Source organism: Astyanax mexicanus, chromosome 2 (genome assembly GCF_023375975.1).
Source record: "Astyanax mexicanus isolate ESR-SI-001 chromosome 2, AstMex3_surface, whole genome shotgun sequence".
Classification (NCBI taxonomy): Eukaryota; Metazoa; Chordata; class Actinopteri; order Characiformes; family Acestrorhamphidae; genus Astyanax; species Astyanax mexicanus.
Window position 1 is genome coordinate 48,087,566 of NC_064409.1, and position 19,021 is coordinate 48,106,586.

General features: G+C 36.3%; 1 protein-coding gene across 1 annotated transcript; it reads right to left on the bottom strand.

Moving 5' to 3' along the window:
- Positions 1-846: 846 nt before the first annotated feature.
- On the bottom strand, positions 847-18,902 carry dhtkd1 (dehydrogenase E1 and transketolase domain containing 1). Its single transcript, XM_007235167.4, has 17 exons — positions 18,450-18,902; positions 18,061-18,213; positions 15,814-16,025; positions 15,259-15,453; positions 11,825-12,094; positions 10,650-10,821; positions 10,135-10,333; positions 9,674-9,986; positions 5,792-5,876; positions 5,530-5,669; positions 5,291-5,441; positions 4,440-4,546; positions 4,149-4,313; positions 3,968-4,050; positions 3,689-3,858; positions 2,557-2,642; positions 847-2,400 (listed from the first exon to the last, which is right to left on the bottom strand). The coding sequence occupies exons 1-17, from the start codon at positions 18,625-18,627 to the stop codon at positions 2,299-2,301; spliced, it is 2,781 nt and encodes a 926-aa protein (XP_007235229.2). The 5' UTR covers positions 18,628-18,902; the 3' UTR covers positions 847-2,298.
- Between the last annotated feature and the right edge of the window lie 119 nt (positions 18,903-19,021).

Below are 19,021 nucleotides of genomic sequence, written 5' to 3' on the forward strand. Positions count from 1 at the left end.
ACACACACCAAAATACAAGTTAAGATAAAATATGAAAACGAACATAATAAAGCATAAATAATTAAATTGAATTGCGGGCCAGATGTATGTTTATTTTGTTAACCCGTGAGGGGCCGTATGAAACCGCGGGCCGCTACTTTGAGACCCCTGGCCTAAATGTTTTAACAACCATTCTGAAAACTTTGATAAAGAAAGCTATTCTGGGAAATTAAGTCCTGTCCTATAATGTTTCACAATTTGAAAGCTGTTACAATTTTAATGATGTGTTTTGATGTGTACTTTTGTTACACAGATATTCAATATGCAAATCAGTTAGTTGTCCAAATAAGCTGATAAGCAATATAAAAAAAGAAGAGTGTACTATTTTTTGAGTATTTTTAAATGATAACTTATCTGAATGGTTAACTCTTTTTTTTTACTAAGTTACATTTAGTCAGCATTTATTAATACTGTTTCATACAAATTTCTGTGTAACCTGATTCTATCCTGTTGATTCAGAACTACTTTATTTACACTTTTAAGGTTTTGCCTGTTTATTCTGACCCTAAAGGTTATAAAAACAGTGCCTGAACACAACAGTATGTTGATAATGAATATGCTGATAAAAAGTTCTGCTAAAGTTTTATGTTCAGAAAGTAGATTCAAAACCCTGTCATTTTACACTTACTTTTAGTTTAGTTCTTTTAAGTATAAATACTTTTACTTAATTATAGGTTCATGGTAATTGACACAGTTAGTGCCATTATTTTTGAAGTGTTTTGTAAGTGTTTCTCCCTTCATTCCATTCATTTTAAATCACGGGTCTGCTGAGTGAACAAACGGATCACAAATGAAGATCAAGACGTGTAAAGTCACATAAAAGCATTATTTTTTTCCTCCAATAATTCATCACTTCCAACAGAAGACTGAAACAGAAATAGACTGATCCTAAAACAACAACAGAGAAGATGCTGTTCTGATACCTCACACACAATCTGAACTGATATAAATATCAACAATACATGATTTACTACAAGTAAATATTACCCCCAGTAAATTACATATTCAAGTAGAATGTCCAGTAGCATCTAGAGAAAAATACAATCAGTTTAAAACATTGATCTGTACAGTTGACAAGTTGATCGTTAAGGATCCAAGGTGTTGAAGCAATGCCTACCATTTTTAATGAATAGTGCATTTCTTTCTTCTTGTTGTAGTGAGTGCATGTAAATCAGACACATTAGAAACCAACATAGCAGTGCAAATTTACAATAATTCGGGACAGATTTAGCCCTTTGTTCTGCAAATACTATTTTGTGGGGGGATAATTGTACCTGGATTTTTTTTTACCTATTCTGTGAACACTTTTTCCACAAAACATTCCCTCTTGTGTGGATTTGATATATAATTAAAATCTGATAAAAAAAAAAAAAAAATAGCGATAAAGGCCATTGATGCTTTTTTTTTCATTTGTGCTACTCCAAAACATCACAGTATTATTTCCCACATGACCATCACAACTAGTATTAAACTAGTAATAAACCTATTTCCAGGCAACAACTCGACTCTTTAAATTTTCAATTCTATTAGATCTAAACCTGCTAGATGTTTTTTTTTTATATTGTATTTCAAAAATCTCTATAAATAAAATGTATAATCTACACTGTAAAATACATGCATGATTGGCCCCTGCATGTATATTTGAATTAACTGTTTGTCTCACTGTAATGTCTTAATCTTATCATATATCCCAATATAAAGAAGATCTCAGGGGAGACCCTCGTAATCTAAAAGTTCCAATGCTTGTCAATCTACACCAATTATCATTTCTGGATGATATATCTGGTGCAGTGCAGAATAAAGTTTAATTTTTTTTCCCTTGACGTTCCAATGTAATGAGGAACAGTACTAATATATATTGTTAAACACCCTAATGATTAGTAGTGTAAAAGGGCCCTACTGAGGACTGTAGAAAACACGGACACAGCAACCTCTCTCAAAAGTGAAGTCTTTGCTGGCTGGTTGCAGTATGATACGCCACCCATCACCAAGTGTTTCAGCGTCAAAACAGCAAATTCCCCATTTAATTTCTCCAATGGCTCCACCTCTGTTTTCTAATGCACAGATTCTGGATGCAACATGGTAGACATTTTTGGTTTCATTTCTATAAAACTTATAGAAATGGAACCACAGCGTTGTGTTTTCTACAGTCACTGATGTCAAAGAGGCTCATTGGGAGAAGTGTTCTGAAGGCAGCCATACCGTCCCGGGTGCTGATATGGCTAAGTGCTTTATGTAGTGTTTAAGTGTAGTGTTGTCTCAAGAGAAGGAGGCAGTGAGAATAGCTTCACTTTGCTGATTGTGAAGGGTTCCGATGCCAACTGCTGGAGCAGGCAGAGCAGGCCGACTGATCACCCGCAACTTGAAGGAGAAATGGAGAAGCAAGCAATCAATAAAAATACCAAATTTTTAGTATAGTTACACCCAGAAAAATTATATTGAATATTACAACAGCTTATATCAAAAGGTCAAAAGTGTGGAACAAGCAAAGTGCAGAAAAGTGTTACACATCCTCACCTTGCAGCCAAGCTGTTTTTCAAACCGGGGAGACACAAAAGACCAGCATCCCATGTTCTGCGGTTCTTCCTGGCTCCAGATAAACTCTGAAATAAAGTGAGGATTTAAAAAAGGCTTTAAAAGGGTCTGACTGGATTTTAAATCAATTTGTGCACCATGCATGAAACAACAAAACAAAACAGAATGTATATAAGAAAAGCACACATAAAACACACAAAAAGAGGTATTTAACAGTTTAAGAAGTTTTGATGCTAGATGGTACTTTTCAGATGGTATTTTTAGGTCGTTAAAATCCTAAAGTGGTGTTAAAGTGGTTTTCATTCAAATAAAGCTTTAAAGTGTCATGAGTGTTATGGCTGCACAATGCTGAAATAAATAATACATTGAGATGTTACTTTGGTCTGCGTTTTATACACTATTCTGTCGCATAAACCAATTGCTACATGTTGGGACATTTTTGGATGCAGTTTTTTTCTTGTTACTTGTAGATTAATATTATGCTTATTATTAACACTGCACAGTAGAACAGTGCACCACAATCTTGACTTTCATGCAGTTCTTGGCAGTCATATGAATGTTTTGAATTTTCTAGGTGTTCTTGTCTGAACTATCAAAGTTCCTGATAGTTCTGAACAATCAGAACTGCCAGTTTGATACAACAGTCACTGATTGGATGCATCCCACCGCTACCATGAGTGCTTTCCTAAATTTCCTTCGGGATAAATAAACTATCTATCTATCTATCTATCTATCTATCTATCTATCTATCTATCTATCTATCTATCTATCTATCTATCTATCTATCTATCTATCTATCTATCTATCTATCTATCTATCTATCTATCTATCTATCTATCTATCTATCTATCTATCTATCTATCTATCTATCTATCTATCCCGATTTGTTTATCAAGGTCTGATACCCTGTAGTGTTTGCACATGCCACACTGGTGATTAAAAAAAAAGCTTTAAAGGCTGTATTTATTGCTTTTAAAGTGGAAATAAAAATGTAATACATAAACTACAAAACTGCATAAAATCTGAACATCTGTGAATGTGTGTAATGCATTTGAATGGACCAAATGTGGAAAACCGAATGCTAAAGGAATGCAGATGAACGACAGAGACTCACCTTTGGCATTGCTATATTTGCGGAGCTCCTGTTGCAGGGCGTCTGTGGGGAAGGGGCACAGCTCCTCCACTCTGATCAGCGCTGTGTTCTTACATGCCTCAGGCAACGTCTCTCTCTGCTTCAGCAGCGCATAATAGTGCTTGCCTGAGCAAAGAAGCACCCGCTGAACACTGCACACCAAAGATCAGAGGGAATGGATTACTGAATTGTGCATCACAGTTGAACTAAATCAAAGTTCAGTGAAATAGAACATGTTTTTTTAATAATCAAAGTGTATACCTTTCAGGATTTACAGAGCTATCACCTATTACAGACTTGAAGGAAGTGCCAGGGCCCATCTCTTCCAGGCTTGACACTGCCCCCTAGTGTGTGAGAAGGAAAAACACAGTGAGCCACCTGCCATTCAGTTAAATCAAATGAATGGGCTACGCAATCACAGTTCTCAAAACAGCAAACTCACAGAAAATCTTAGCAGTGTTTTGGGTGAAGCCACGATCAGTGGTTTGCGAAAGTTTCGGATCATCTGTCTCCTCAGGAGATGGAAGTACTGAGCAGGTGTTGTAGGATTCACTACCGCCATATTTACCGTATCGCCATCAACCCCTTCCTCTTTACTGTCACACATCTGCCAAAAGAGAAGAAGATCAACAGCAACGTCAGTCTCAGTGGCAACATAATTCATAATTTCCTGAGGCTGATCAGGTAGAGGTGAATATGTGTTGTGTACTGAAGCTTTCACAAATGTGCTTACCTGTAAGAAACGTTCGATTCGACAGGATGAATGTTCGGGTCCAGCTCCATCATAGCCATGGGGCAGCAGGATCACCATACCACTCTGCAGCAACCACTTTGCCTCACCTTGAAAAGTTGTTACACTTGAGCTCTTCAAATGAATTACCATAACTTTTTATAACCAGTCAAACGTTTGGACACACCTCTTGTTATTGTTTTTCTTCCTTTTATGATTTTCTCACATTGTAAATTTAATACTGAAGACATTGAAGCTATACAGGAACTTTGGAATTTTATTTTTTAAACCAAAAAGAGGTAAACAAACCAGAATCTGTTTTATACTTTAGATTAAAAAGCCACATTTAGCTTTGAGGATACATCTGTACACTTATGGTATTTTCATCTCCCTTATGAAGACAAGGGAGAGTCGCCTGTAACAGTTTTCTCAGCTTCTTGAAGGAGTTCATGGAGATGCTGAACAATAGTTGCTGCTTTTCCTCCAGGGGATTGTGAGGGGCAGATGCTTTTTTGTTTAGTACTTCATTCCTTATGTCTCCCTTAATTGATTTTATGTTTTTAATATTCATTTATAATATAGAAAATACATTAAATAAATGAATAAAACAAAAACACTGAATGAGAAAGTGTGTCCAAACTTTTGACTAGTACTGTATATGCATTCATGAATAAAGACGTTTAAGTCCAGAAAAGAATATTTTGTTGTTCAATGTAAAAAAAAAAAAAAGAATACAGCTTTCTTGTCCAATTTTAGCAGTCATCACTGTAATCAAACAGTAATAATCACAGTTGACTGTAATTAAGGACATTAGCACTTAGCACTAATTATTACAGCAATTAAACATTTTGTACCTCCAGAAATAAATGTGTCAAAGATGATTTGAGCGCCGTTGAAAAAATCTCCAAACTGAGCCTCCCAGATGGGCAGCAGTTTTGGCTGTGCAATACTCATCCCATACTCAAAACCCAACACTGCCTCTTCAGAGAGTGCACTGTTACACACCTGAAATTAAACACACATTATTAAATGTGTTAATTAAAATGAGCAGCTATATTATCCAAATCATGTTTGATTTCAGTGCTAGTCTGACCTCCAGGTAGCCTTTCTGTTGAGGGTCAATGTTATTGAGAGGGATGTACAACTCGCTCGTCTCCTGGCACACAACCATTGCGTGACGCTGGCTAAACGTACCACGGCCCACATCCTGGCCACTGATCCGAATGTTAAAACCTGTGAAATAAATAAGTAAATAAATAAAATAAAATATATAACAATAGAAAAAACAGAACAGAATGTCATAGAATGTAACATAGTAAACAACTGTCACATTCAGGATTTGACAGAAAGTTTACCCTGGCAAAGTAGTGTGCCAAAAGCCAGGGCCTCTGCAGTGGACCAGTCTAACTTTGTTCCTTCTTCAAGTTTCTGCAGCCTTCCCTATAAATATGAATAGAAAATTTAAATCAATTAGTTGTAATCTATTTTAATACATAGCATTTTAAAAGTTCATCATAAATGCATCTCTCCTTCCATATCTACAAACAGTGATTAGATTTTTTAACACATTTCTGAAATGTAAATATTTATTGTTTACATCATCTTTGACAGGTTTGTATATACAAGCATCCAAAATTAAGAAATATATTATATATTATATAAAAGAATTTGTCCATATAATTCAGCCTGTATATAAGTCATCCGAGTACCAACAAACTTAAGAAGGCTCGTGTGTCTATCACTGAAACTCCCTGACAGCGTAACTGTGCTCCAAGTAGACAGGAGGCATGACCTGTTCCTCCATGTCCTGTCAAAACATGCTCAGTAGTCATTTATTATGCTCCAGCTTACACATGTTAACAGCCTGCTGAGGCTTGCATGACTTGTTCAGTATGATTATTCTGACACTATTCTCTCTATTCAGTTAGCTGACCTGCTGTCACACATCTTGTAATGTAGGTCAGGTCAGGCTCCACTTGCTTCTGAAAGTAAAACTAAAAATTACAATGCAAATACACAGTATTTCAGCTTTTTAGAAGTATTTAAAGATTTAAAGACTCTTGTTCGTTGTGCAATACTATAGGTTTCTCTGAGTTGTATATGCATGCTGCATGTGAAACTGTTTTTTAACCTCCATTGTCTGCAGCAGCTAAGAAGTTTAAGGGTTAACTTTACTTGGCACTCAGTGCTATATCTTTATAACTAAGGCTGCATCTCTAAAAAACATTTTGCCCTTTGAGTTTTAGAGCTGTTAAATTGACTGCGGAGGGAGGCAGGTAGCATTCTCTGCTGCAGTGCTGTTAGCCAATCAGAGGCGAGATGTTCGCATGTATAAATATTTATGAGTAAGAGCCAAAACCTGTCTTTCTTCAGAGACCACTAATTCAGTGAATTAAATCAGGACTATACAGAAAGACCGGAGCCCTTTTTTTCAAAAATGGCTCACATGGCCACAACTAGACATTTTAAAATGAATTAAAAAAATTATGGAATGAGATCTTTAAAACTGTTATGTTTCTCTAGTTCCACAAAATTAACACATGGGACTGATCGGGGTATCTGGGCCGATATTGACGTAATCAGAGTATCGGATATCGGGTGCCTGCGGTCGATCCACTTTCCGATCCATTTTCCAGTCCGAGCTTGAACTGGACAATAAACCCGCCGTAACGTTAACATGAAACGCATCACTGATCAGGATTTCAGTTCCACAGTTTACCCTGAACCCCCAGCAGCTTCATCTGCGACTGACTGAGTAAAGTTTAGACAGCTGCATTCTAGTGTTGTAAAGGTATTAACTACAGACTGGAGTAAACAACAGTTGTAATCCACATATCCTATAAAACCACAGGATCTACAAACACTAACCAGCACAAACACACCCATCTGTTATTAAAAAACAGCAAATAATTTAGTTCGGAAATACATTTAGCATTGCCAGTTAGCTGTTAGCCATCTCAATTAACATTTGCAGTCTGTTAGCCTAGCTAGCATTAGGCCGACAGCTGCATTCTGGCATTGTGAATGTAATAAGTAACAAGTAATAAGTAAAAAGTGTAATCTTAAGCGAACTATAGCCATAATTCACATTGAATATCAAAACACAGATCCTACCAACTCTAACCAGCTCTAAGAAATCAATCTGTTGTTAAAAAACAGTGATTAATTCAGCTCGGAAATACAGTTAGAATCCGTGTATCATTCGTTCATTTGATATTCAATTGAGAATCAAAATCGGAAAATTAAAAAACCAATTCGTTTTTTCGTTTTTCGTTTTTGAATATAATACCAAAAAACGAATAACGGCTTGTATTTTGTATTTTTATTTGGTTATCCAAACAAAAATTGGAAATTTAAAAAACGGACCAGGAGCCGAATTTGATTTTGATTTTGAACTTGACCCATTTGTGTGCCCCGGAAGTTACTGATTTGTTTATTCTTGGTGGGTTTCTGTTGCGCGGGAGTTCACTGCAGTGTTATCTACACAGTCTGTATTGCTGTAGGCTTTGGATGGAGTTGAGGATGGAGAGTTTTATCTTGTTCAGAGGAACTAAACGCGTTGCAGTGAAAGAAGACGATATGACAACAGAAAAAATCGACAGGATCTTTCAGGTGTTTGTCTAACGTTCCGTAGCTAAATGTCATATTTAGTTAATGTTATTCTGTGAATTGCCGCCTACATACTTTTTTATATACGTGACTAGCTGGCTAACTAACCTAGCTAGCTAGCTGGTTAGTCTATACATGGTGTAGTAAACTTCTTCCCTCACTGTTTTCATTTGAAAAGGTACACGGTCCCAGTGTCACCAAGAATAAACACCAAGAATAAACAAATCAGTAACTTCCGGGGCACACAAATGGGTCAAGTTCAAAATCAAAATCAAATTCGCTCCTGGTCCGTTTTTTAAATTTCCAATTTTTGTTTGGATAACCAAATAAAAATACAAAATACAAGCCGTTATTCGTTTTTTGGTATTATATTCAAAAACGAAAAACGAAAAAACGAATTGGTTTTTTAATTTTCCGATTTTGATTCTCAATTGAATATCAAATGAACGAATGATACACGGATTAGTTAGCATCACCGGTTAGCCATTAGCCATTCCATCTAATCCCCTATGCTACGTGTCAAAATATAAGTCTCCTGCACCATCAGTGCAAAACATTTGTCAAGAGCCCTGTATATAATATTTAACATATTTAATATATATATATATATTTTTTTATTATATTTAATAAAAATTAAAATATTTTATTTGATGGAAAACTGTGTGTTTGTTGTGTGTTTGTTTATTAAGTGTGTCAAATAAATTATTTTGGAATGTATTTACATTAAATGCACTTTTGTATACTCTTCAAAGGGCTGTGTGGTCTGTTTCCGCCTCATTATGTAACCTTAATCATAGTACTAATAATAAACTAAAAGAGCCCTTTATCAGTATTTGTATCGGCTAATTTATATCAGTTTTATATTGGAATCGGAGATTGAAAAAGTGGATCGTCCCATCACTAATATAGCTGTGGACAAAAATTCAACAATCTAGGTGGGATTATATATTATTTAAATTTTGTCTTTCAGCCCCATTCTATTGTAAAAGCTACAATAAAAACAAAGGTCACCCCTCAATGTTTCTCAATAAAGCAAAAATAAAGTGACTTTACAGTAGTGCTTTAAAGGACCTGGGAATTAAATTGTAAGTCAGTCAGACTGTATATAAAATGTTCCTAAAAATGAAACGATTTATCTTGTGACAGCATTAAACAAACAGAAAGACTGGATTAGAATCAGCTGATACTCTGCATTAATTAATACTCTTCAAAAAGTGACCTGATCAAGACATCCCTAAAAACGGAGCAGACATTAGGCCAATTTCCTCCTATGTGAGCTGTGAGCGGGCAGAGATCAAAAATAGAAATGCACAGTGAATTGGGATACGTAATAATAACTGCATGATTAGAGAGAGGAGCTGAAATTGCTGCTGCTTCACACTACTGATATACTCTGGCTGAGAGCAAAAAAAAAGACAGATTTTCAGAAACGCCACAGTCTTCTATTTTCTACAGTCAAAGACAGAACATCTGATCATGTACTTGAGTTACAATCATTATCTACACAGATCTTAGAGCTGATGAACAGATTCATGCAGTTATTACTCTTCTCCACATATTTTAAGCTCGTTAGATATATGATGAACTTGAATGTGAAACATTAGAACATCTATAAAGACATTCCGTACTTGCACATGTGTCTTCCTGAGGTGACCATGAACCTGGATCTCCTCAGGGATATCCACTGACTTGGCCCCCACAAACTGGAGCAGAGGTACAGCCACACCAGTGTCCCAGGATGAAACTCTGCTCTGGGGCTCCACAAGGTCCCCCCAGCGGCCCTGGAGGTTGGTGGGTGGAGGGCTATATAAAGTCATGTTGGCAAGTCGGTCATTGAGCATGGAATAGTAAGTTGTCTTGATGCTCCCACACTCCTCCTCGGTCATCAGCCCTTCAGAAACCAGCTGGTCTGCGTATGAATCAGGGATGCTCTTCCTTGAGCTAAAAGATGAGATGGAAAAGGGAATAAATTAAATGAACTGAATTCAAACATCCTAACCCAAATATTTCAAATTCACTTACTATATTGAAATTTGCAGGATGAACTAAACACAGTTGTGCAAGATAGGGAATGTTAATTTGAACCCACCGAATGATCTTGTACATGGCTGGGTTTGTAAAAAAGGGCTCGTCCAGCTCATTGTGTCCCCACTGGCGGTAACACAGCAAGTCCACGATAACATCCTTCCTGAAACGCCTCTGGTACTCCACGGCTAGTCGCGTCGCTCTGAGCACTTCCTCAGCATCATCTCCGTTCACATGAATCACAGCACAGCCCACCATCTTACCTGCAGTACACATCAAACCAAATTATCATTCAGAAATCATTCATACTACACAACGTTTCACCATTTTCTAATCTTTTGCCTTTAAAAATTAGATTTCATTTTGACTTTATTATGTTTACCTAATTTATTTTTACTTTAGTCAGATCATAATATTGTTCAGATATGGAAGCTTTAGTCACAAAGAATGGAAGTAAAGTCATATTCACGTTAAAAGGAATATGATGGCTAGATATACAATCTAATTTACATACTAATCTGTAATTAGTTCAGGTTTTTCTACAATATAAAGAAATATTGCTCAAGCATACCAACATACCAACATCACTACAGTAGACGGATGATCGACCCCTCTCAGAAGGAGTGGTATAGCCCACTTGATTGTTGACAATGAGGTGGATGCTTCCACCAACTCTGAAGTGAGGCAGGTTTGACAGAGTGAAGGTCTCTGGTACAATTCCCTGTCCCGAAAATGAGGCATCACCATGAACCTGAACAGAGGACACAAACAGATTGGTAAGAACTGAGTAAATACATCTTTTCCAATTTAAAAAATCTCAACAAATGAAAGTCTTCTTAGTGTTTTTTTTAATTAAAGAATCCTGAACCTAAATAATGGTGAATTACTACACACCAATGTTATTAACATCAGTACATTAACGCATGCAGGTAATCTGGAAACTTGAACACATTTATTTGTTTAAAGCAAATTAAAATATTTTACAGAGTTGACCCCAACATCCACCTGTAGTTTACCCCAATTTAGCCAGAGATGTATTAGTGATGAAAACAGTGTTGTTACTGCTGAGTTCAGAAGGTAGATTACTTTTTATTAATCCTGAAATATGGATTAAATCTCATAACTAACTCTCTTCCTTATTCTCACACCCTCACAAGCTCACACACCCTCACCACTTCACACGCCCTCATCAGCTCACACACCCACACCAGCTCACACACCCACACCACCTACAAACCATTACTGCCACAAAAAAGTATCATCCTCACAAAACCTTCATCAAAGCTTTTACCAGTATAATAATCTGACACAGTAACTGGCTTAATGTAATGTAGGAAAAATAATCAACAATCTGGACCTGAAGAAAAAAAAATCTTTTTTCATTTTGGTCGATGACTTTTTTTAAAATTCAACAGATACGTTAACAGTTCACAAAGGACAATATGTGATAAAATTAAAAAGTTACAAAAATATATTTTAATATAAATAAAATTGTATTGTGTTAAGCTTAAATATATTCTTCTATTTTCCATTTAAATCATTCAATCATGCAGTTGATCAACACAAGCAGGCTATCTCTTCAATAAGGAAGCAAGCATTTTAATCTCGTCTGGTGGAATGCTCTTTTACTCTTGTCTGTTCCATCAACAGCACTGCTCAAATCTCACGTGTAGAACTAAGAATGTGAACTGTCTGGAAATTTTGATAAAGGGCATGTTCAGGATGCACATTCAGCATTTAGCCAGTACAAGTACCTGCAGACAGATGACTTTGTCTCCAGGCAAAGCGTGTGGATCAGTAGAGTAGTCTCCATCCTGTTTGACCTGCTGACGACCACGGGTCTTTCCCTGCGTCACAGGGTTGATGGCCTCCAAATGGGAGGGGTTGGGCAGCATTGTAACATGAAGCGGGTTTCCAGCACCCAGTTCCAGCTCAACAGAAGAGGTAAGGTGAGACAGCACATCCCCGATGGAAGGTGAATTCTCCGGGAACTCACTCAGACCTCTCATTTTACGAAACATTAGCTTAAAAAAAAAGCAGGAGACGAAACAAATTTTAAAGTCCATTTTTATATCAAGCTATTTTTTTAGAGACACAGCTTTTCTGTCTATGTATATTAGTTTAGATGTAAAGGCTGCTGGCAGATAGTGGTTTATTTTGTGTTGTGTTTTAACCCCGACCACCAGAGGACAGTGTTGCACCATTAAACTGCATAAGAAGTAAACTTTTCTTTTACTCAGATAGAAATATGATAGTGTGTTTTTCATATTATTATAGTTCTCCTACAATTTGATTCAACAACTGCAATATAACACCTTGCTTACAGTATCACAATATACTGTGATATATTGAAACATAACCTCTGTATTCTGTTCTGGCCAGCACAGCCCTTTTGTTTACTCTGCAGTACATTTGCTGTTTTTTTTTTTTTTGCTAAAATTGTTGATTTTACACTATAGTTTTTCAAATCGGACTTTAAAGAACGCTAACATTATATGCTGTATCGAAAATGCATGATTCACATCCTATGTTTCCATTTTTTTATGTTCAAATCTAATTTAATTCCACTATTACAGCCACCCCACTCTTAACACAGTCTTCCTCTAAACAATAGTGCATCTTTGAAATTGAAATTCCCAAAACAGGAAAGTCGCGTGTAATAATATCAATACTAACATAATTAATATTAAGGAGTAAACTGATAATTCATCTGTACCTTCTAGAGGCAGTAACAATTTATGATGTGCTTAGTTGAGTTTTGGGCATCAGGATGGAGCAATATTTGCTTATATCTCAAGCTATTTCACTAAATTACTCAAGCCATGTCCCCACATTCAGAGAACACTGGTGCTCAATGTCTTTAACATCACTGTAGAGGATTTCTATGGATTAAGGTCAGGACTTTGTCAGGGTCACTTAAAGGCACCTGATTTCTAGAAGCAAGACTTCTGTTCCTGTGGCAGTTTACTGAGGAATGCCTATTTATATTAAAACACAATTATTCCCTGTAGTGCTGGGTGATTATAGCCTTGTTTTTATTCGACTCCCAAAAAACATTACAGATGGACAGCTCAGTCCTCGGCAGAATGTTTAGAAAAGCTGTACGTGTTAGTCTGTGGGAGGCGCTGGTAACCAAGGTAAGATGGATAAACACTTATACACAGATATTTTGGATTAAAAATATCAAATGTCTGTATGTAAAATCTAAAATTACTCCAAATTACTCCAAATCGCATTAAAACTGAAATTCATATGAAGCGAATTAAGTTTGAAAATCACCCAGCACTAATTCCCTGCTACCTATTATGGGATAAATAATTTAAAAAGCCGGTTCCTACTGCTAAAAAAAATAAGAAAAAAATCCTAGGTAATTCTGCTTACACCATTTATATGCCAGCCTTACAGAAACTCCCGGCACAATGACAAACTCAAATAAATAAACTTATTTAAAGTGAAAAAAAGGAAGAAAAAAAATGAAGAGTGCAAGTAGTACAAATGGTCCTGAGTATTCATGGCTCTCATGCAATCTCACTTTGCAGTATTTCAAAACTGAAAAAACATCAAATACAAAGTTCAGTTTGCTTACAGGGTCACCACCTCTAGTGGTTTAGCATTAGCTTGGTTAGCATTAAAACTTTCAGTTCACATCCAACCCCTCTAACAGTTTAAACACAAAAGAGAGATCAGAGAATCAGAGAGATAAAGCCAAGCAACTGGTGTTAAAGGGACTGAATTAAATGAAAAGGCTGAATTAAATTGTTTTTCCTGTTGTGGTGGAGTTGTTACCTTAGCTTAGCTTAGTTTAGCTAGGCTACAAATTTAGCCAGAAATATACAGCACAGTACATCAGCATTCTGACTTACACTGCAGGAACGATGAAGGGACTAAGGGGCTTAACTTTTAGATACCTGAGCTGGCTGGAGGCTTTGCATTACTGGTAATAATCAGACTGGTTCATACAGGTTTTCCTGCTCTTCTTTTTATAAGCAGTTTTCAGTAACATCACGTTATTTGTCTGTGTACCAGACACACCAAACATAAATTTGTAATCATAAATGATGTAAATGATCTTAAAATACTGTCCTCAGTCAGACATCATAATTTTTAAATACTGTGGTAAACTTCATTGCAGCTATATTGCTCAATCCTTCAGTGTATTATGTCAGAAAGCCTGTTAAACCTGCTACAGATTATACGTCATAATTAAGGCTCTGTAGAGCAAAAAACATAGGGGTTATCATGAAAACTAAAGGTGTGCCATTACATATTGTACATGCTAATATACAGCTCTAAAAAAAGACCACTTAAAAATGATGGGTTTCTTTGATTTTGACAAATTGAAAACTTTAATCAAGAGGAAGATGGATGATCACAAACCATCGAAACAAACTGAACTGCTTGAATTTTTGCACCAGGAGTAGCATAAAGTTATCCAAAAGCAGTGTGTAAGCCTAAAAACTGTGATTATAAACCAGGGTTATTCCACCAAATATTGATTTCTGAACTCTTTATGAACTTGTTTTCTTTTCATTATTTGAGTTCTGAAAGCTCTGTATCCTTTTTGTTTTTTCAGCCTTTTCTCATTGTCTGCAAATAAATGTTGTAAAAGACAATATTTATTATATATATATTTGGAGAAGTAGTTTATAGAATAAAACAATAATGTACATTTTACTCAAACATAAACCTATAAATAGCAAAAACAGAGAAACTGATTCAGAAACTGAAGGGGTCGCTTCATTTTTCCAGAGCTGTATTTACCATTTTATAAACTATTTAAATTTAAAATATTTATCTTAAAATAATTTATTTTGTATTTATTTGTTTTTTTTGTTTATTTACTGTTAAGCTTTAAGTGTATTTTATGAATAATTGTTTGTTAGCATGCAGTAAATATTCTACATTTTATATTTACAAATTATTTTGGTTACATTATACTCAAAGTTTTATGCCACATTTTTATTTTGTTAAATTCTTATTTAGTTACTGTTACTGTTTACAAAATAGTTTTTACTGAATGATTGAAACTCATATACTTATGCTTAATAAAACTGTAACATTCATTTTCATTTAGTAGTATATCTTAAAATGTATATATATAACAATATCAAGAAATATTGCAATATTGTTTTAGGGCCATATTGCTTCAAACTCCAACTCAGCTTTTTCCATGTGGGTATTTACTCACCTCAGGTGGGAAGCGCAAAAGTCCAGTAAGCAAGTTGAGTCGTCCACGATGAGGCATACCCATTACTACATCGGTCGCTCCACTTATTGCTGCAGAACGAAACAATTCCAAGAAAAATCCCATCATGCTTTCTGCTCCCTCTCCTCCATAGCGTTTCACTGTGGCAAACTTAGTTGCTAAGAAATGGTCAAACTCCTGTGACGGTAAAAAGGGAACAGGTTACGTGCTGCAAAAACACTTATAAAGCAGTAGATACAACCACAAACAACAACTCAAAAATCTTGTTTTAGATTTTACAACCACTGACATTAATATATCACATGGTTATACCAGAATTATACCAACTAAAATATGTATGTTGTTATACAATAATAAGCAAATCTCTAGAGGGAGTTACACCAATAATGTTTACTCTGAATTCTCTTTTAAAAGATATATGTTTGTATTTAATGGCAAATTTAAAGAATATATTCAATCAGATATATTAAATATGCTGAAACGAACTTTAATTATACACTTGTAACTCTAACAGAAGAGTTCATGCTCAGCTTCTACCTGTGATTCAAGCATGAGTTTTGCCAGCTGTTTCCGCTCCTCAGCAGAGAAAGACTCTTTCTTTAGCTCCTCAAAGCGATCCGCGAACCACACTCTCTCCTCCAGACTCTGCAGCTGGCTGGTCTCCACAGAGATCCTACCGCAGTATGTGTTCTCCAAATATGCTATTACCTCCTCTGTGGTGGCCTTCGCCTTTCCAAAGTGCTTCAAACCTTAAAAAAAAAAAAAAAAACATAAATCAGAGATAGAATGTGCACATCAATTTAAAACAATATTATCAGGTATGTTAAACCAGTGGGTCTATATCCTACCTCTACATACATATCCAATGTTTTTAGTGCAAATTGAAAGCAATACAATGAAAATGCACAAAAATTATTTCCTGCTAAACTCCAGTCGTATAAGTTTTAGTTTGTCAATAACACTTTTTTCTCCATTTCTAACTTCAAGTACAGTAGGCATTCCTGGACAACATTCCTGTTACTGTAAAAACTGAAGCAAGTAAAGGAGTTTTTTTCCTCAATATTTAAGGCAAGACTACTCTAAGTCTATTGGCTGTTTTCATCATTAAATCACACTATATGAGGCTGATAAAAAAAGAATTAATTAATATTCAAACCCTTCCTATTCAGTTCCATCTTCATCATGATGTCTAATATTCTCAAAATGAAAATAATTGATGTCCACCAAACAGCAGATGGTTTTAAACAGATACCAAAGCATTTTCTCAGGTGGATGCTACTTTGAGGTCTGGTGACCAAGAACTCTTTCCCAAAGAACTTCTCAAAAGGATTGTTCCAAAACAAATAAGGAAGATTTATCAGACTGGAATGGTTAAGCACTGTTTTACAGCGCAGAGACACCTGCACAAATATGACCACTTTCCCTTCTAGAAATGATGCAGCCTCCTGTAGCTGCAGTCTAACTACATCTCCACCATGCTGTTTGTGTTTGTTATATATAGCATGTGGCTGGAATATGTCACATGACACTGAAATGTACAGATTCTCCCCCTTACAATATTGTTTACAAAGAAGTTTCCTCTCAATGAGACCACTTGCCTTTCATTTTTGTTTATCATTTTTGACATAATATGAACCGGTAGTTATTACCTAATGTCAAAATTCCATACTGAATGGGCCAACAGAAATGTTACAAAATTTGTTTACACTTAACTTGCATTGAAAGTTCCTTCCCCTGTAAAGCAGATGTTTGAAGATACCAGATTTTTGCTTGACAGTGAGAACACTCACTAATGTTTAAATGAAAAGGTACTACTGACATTCATAAAATATTACACTTAGTTCTTTGTTCATTGCATTGGGTGTGCTGGAACTTGTTGGAATTTAAAAAGGTTTTATAAAATATTAACCAAGACAGAACCAGTCCTGAAATCCATGGCTCTAGTTTAGGCTTAACCAATCTTTTCCACAATATGTGATAAAATCCAATTTACCAACTAATGCTGTCACTACTAGTACTGTTATTTAGAAACATATCCATCCATCCATCCCTACATTATGAATTAATACTGAAGTCATCCAGGCTATGAAGGAACTTAAGGTAGTAACTAAAAAAAGTGTTAAACAAACCAAAACACTCTGTAAAGCATTTAGGTGGTCTCTTATCTGGGTGCAGTCAACCTGCTTTTTCTAAGGCTGGTTACTCTGATTAACTTACTCTGCGCAACAAAGTTAACTCTTGTTTGTCCTTTACTGGGGTGGCCCTGATGATAGCCAGTTTCATCATAATGTTTGATGATCTTTGAGATTGCACTTTTTTTCACAGATTTTCACAGATGTTCTTGAATTTTTTCATACTGACTAATTCTTAAAACAATAATAGGGGAAAAACAATTAAAGTAATTAACTCTGACATGACAAGAAACAGCAGTTAACTGAAAGCCATGCCAGGTGACTCTACCTCATAAAGCTGACTGAGAAAAATGCCAATATGTGCAAAGATCAGTGAGTCACCTAAGCAAGAAGTGCGTATTCTTGAATCTAAATATATAAAACATATTCTGGTTTGTTCCAAGTTCTTATTTACAGTTTTAAGAACATTTTAAAATAATGAAACATTCACTGAATTTAAGGTTTGCTTAATATTGGTATCTGTGCTGGTTCGCAACCGTGTTGCGCAACCTGGGCAGTTGGTGTTGACATGCTTCAGTTTTACAAGGATATTTGCACGTTTTAATTCATAGAGCGGCAGCAAATAAAGGAATTCTAAAGAGTGAACACCTACCTGCTGTGTTCAGGACTCCTTGGAGTGAGCCATTCAGGAGCGAGATTTCTGGTACCTTATCCATGACAGGCGAGTGGGGGAGTAAAGGGTTAATTTTAGCAGCCTTGTGCCCATGTGTTCTATAGGCCTCCACCAGCCTGGCCAGTCCATGGTCTGTACAGACAGAACAGCAGGCAAAAACAGATTTAGATCTACTAGATATTAAGCAGTATAGCCACTACTACAGAAAATGAATTACATAAATAAAAAAATAAAATAATTTGAGGATGCAACAGCTGATAGTGCTAAATAAATAAATAAATATAAAAAATAATACAATAAATTCTGAGATAACAGCACACGATTATTCATGCTGTTGTGTTAGTTGTCAGTTATTTCCCAGCACTGACCTTGGTTCAGTGAGGAGAAGTGTTCTAGCTGGGATAGCCCCGTGTCCCCCTCCGGAGTCTCTGTCCGCGGTCTGTAACCGTAAACCCCCCTCTCTGTGTGATACAGCCGCGCTCTGGAGACCTCCAGAGAATATCGACACAGTCTGTGTACATTCTTCAGCATGACGCCCGCGGACATGATCACTCACACACACTCAAATACCGGTTAAATAACAGCGACAGAAACTTGTTTAAGGGTTTCACACATCTTACACAGCAGCCATAATACGGGCGGGTGGGAGGTGCCGGGTCCCGCTGCAGTGATTGGCTGTCGGTCGGTGAACCGTTGCGGTGGGAGCCAATGGGCTCCCTGATCGTCAGAGCTCTCGGGGTGAACCGTGAACGGGCAGATAAATCTGTCCGCGTCTCAAACCGAGAATTCAGCCACCTACACTACACTACACATAGCTAGTGTACACACAGCCTACTGGGGCATTTCTCACATTGATATCCTACAGCTAGGCCACTAGGTAGCATGTTTCTTTGGACGCGACGGTTACCCTCCGATTCCTGATACTGCTCAACTCTCACCT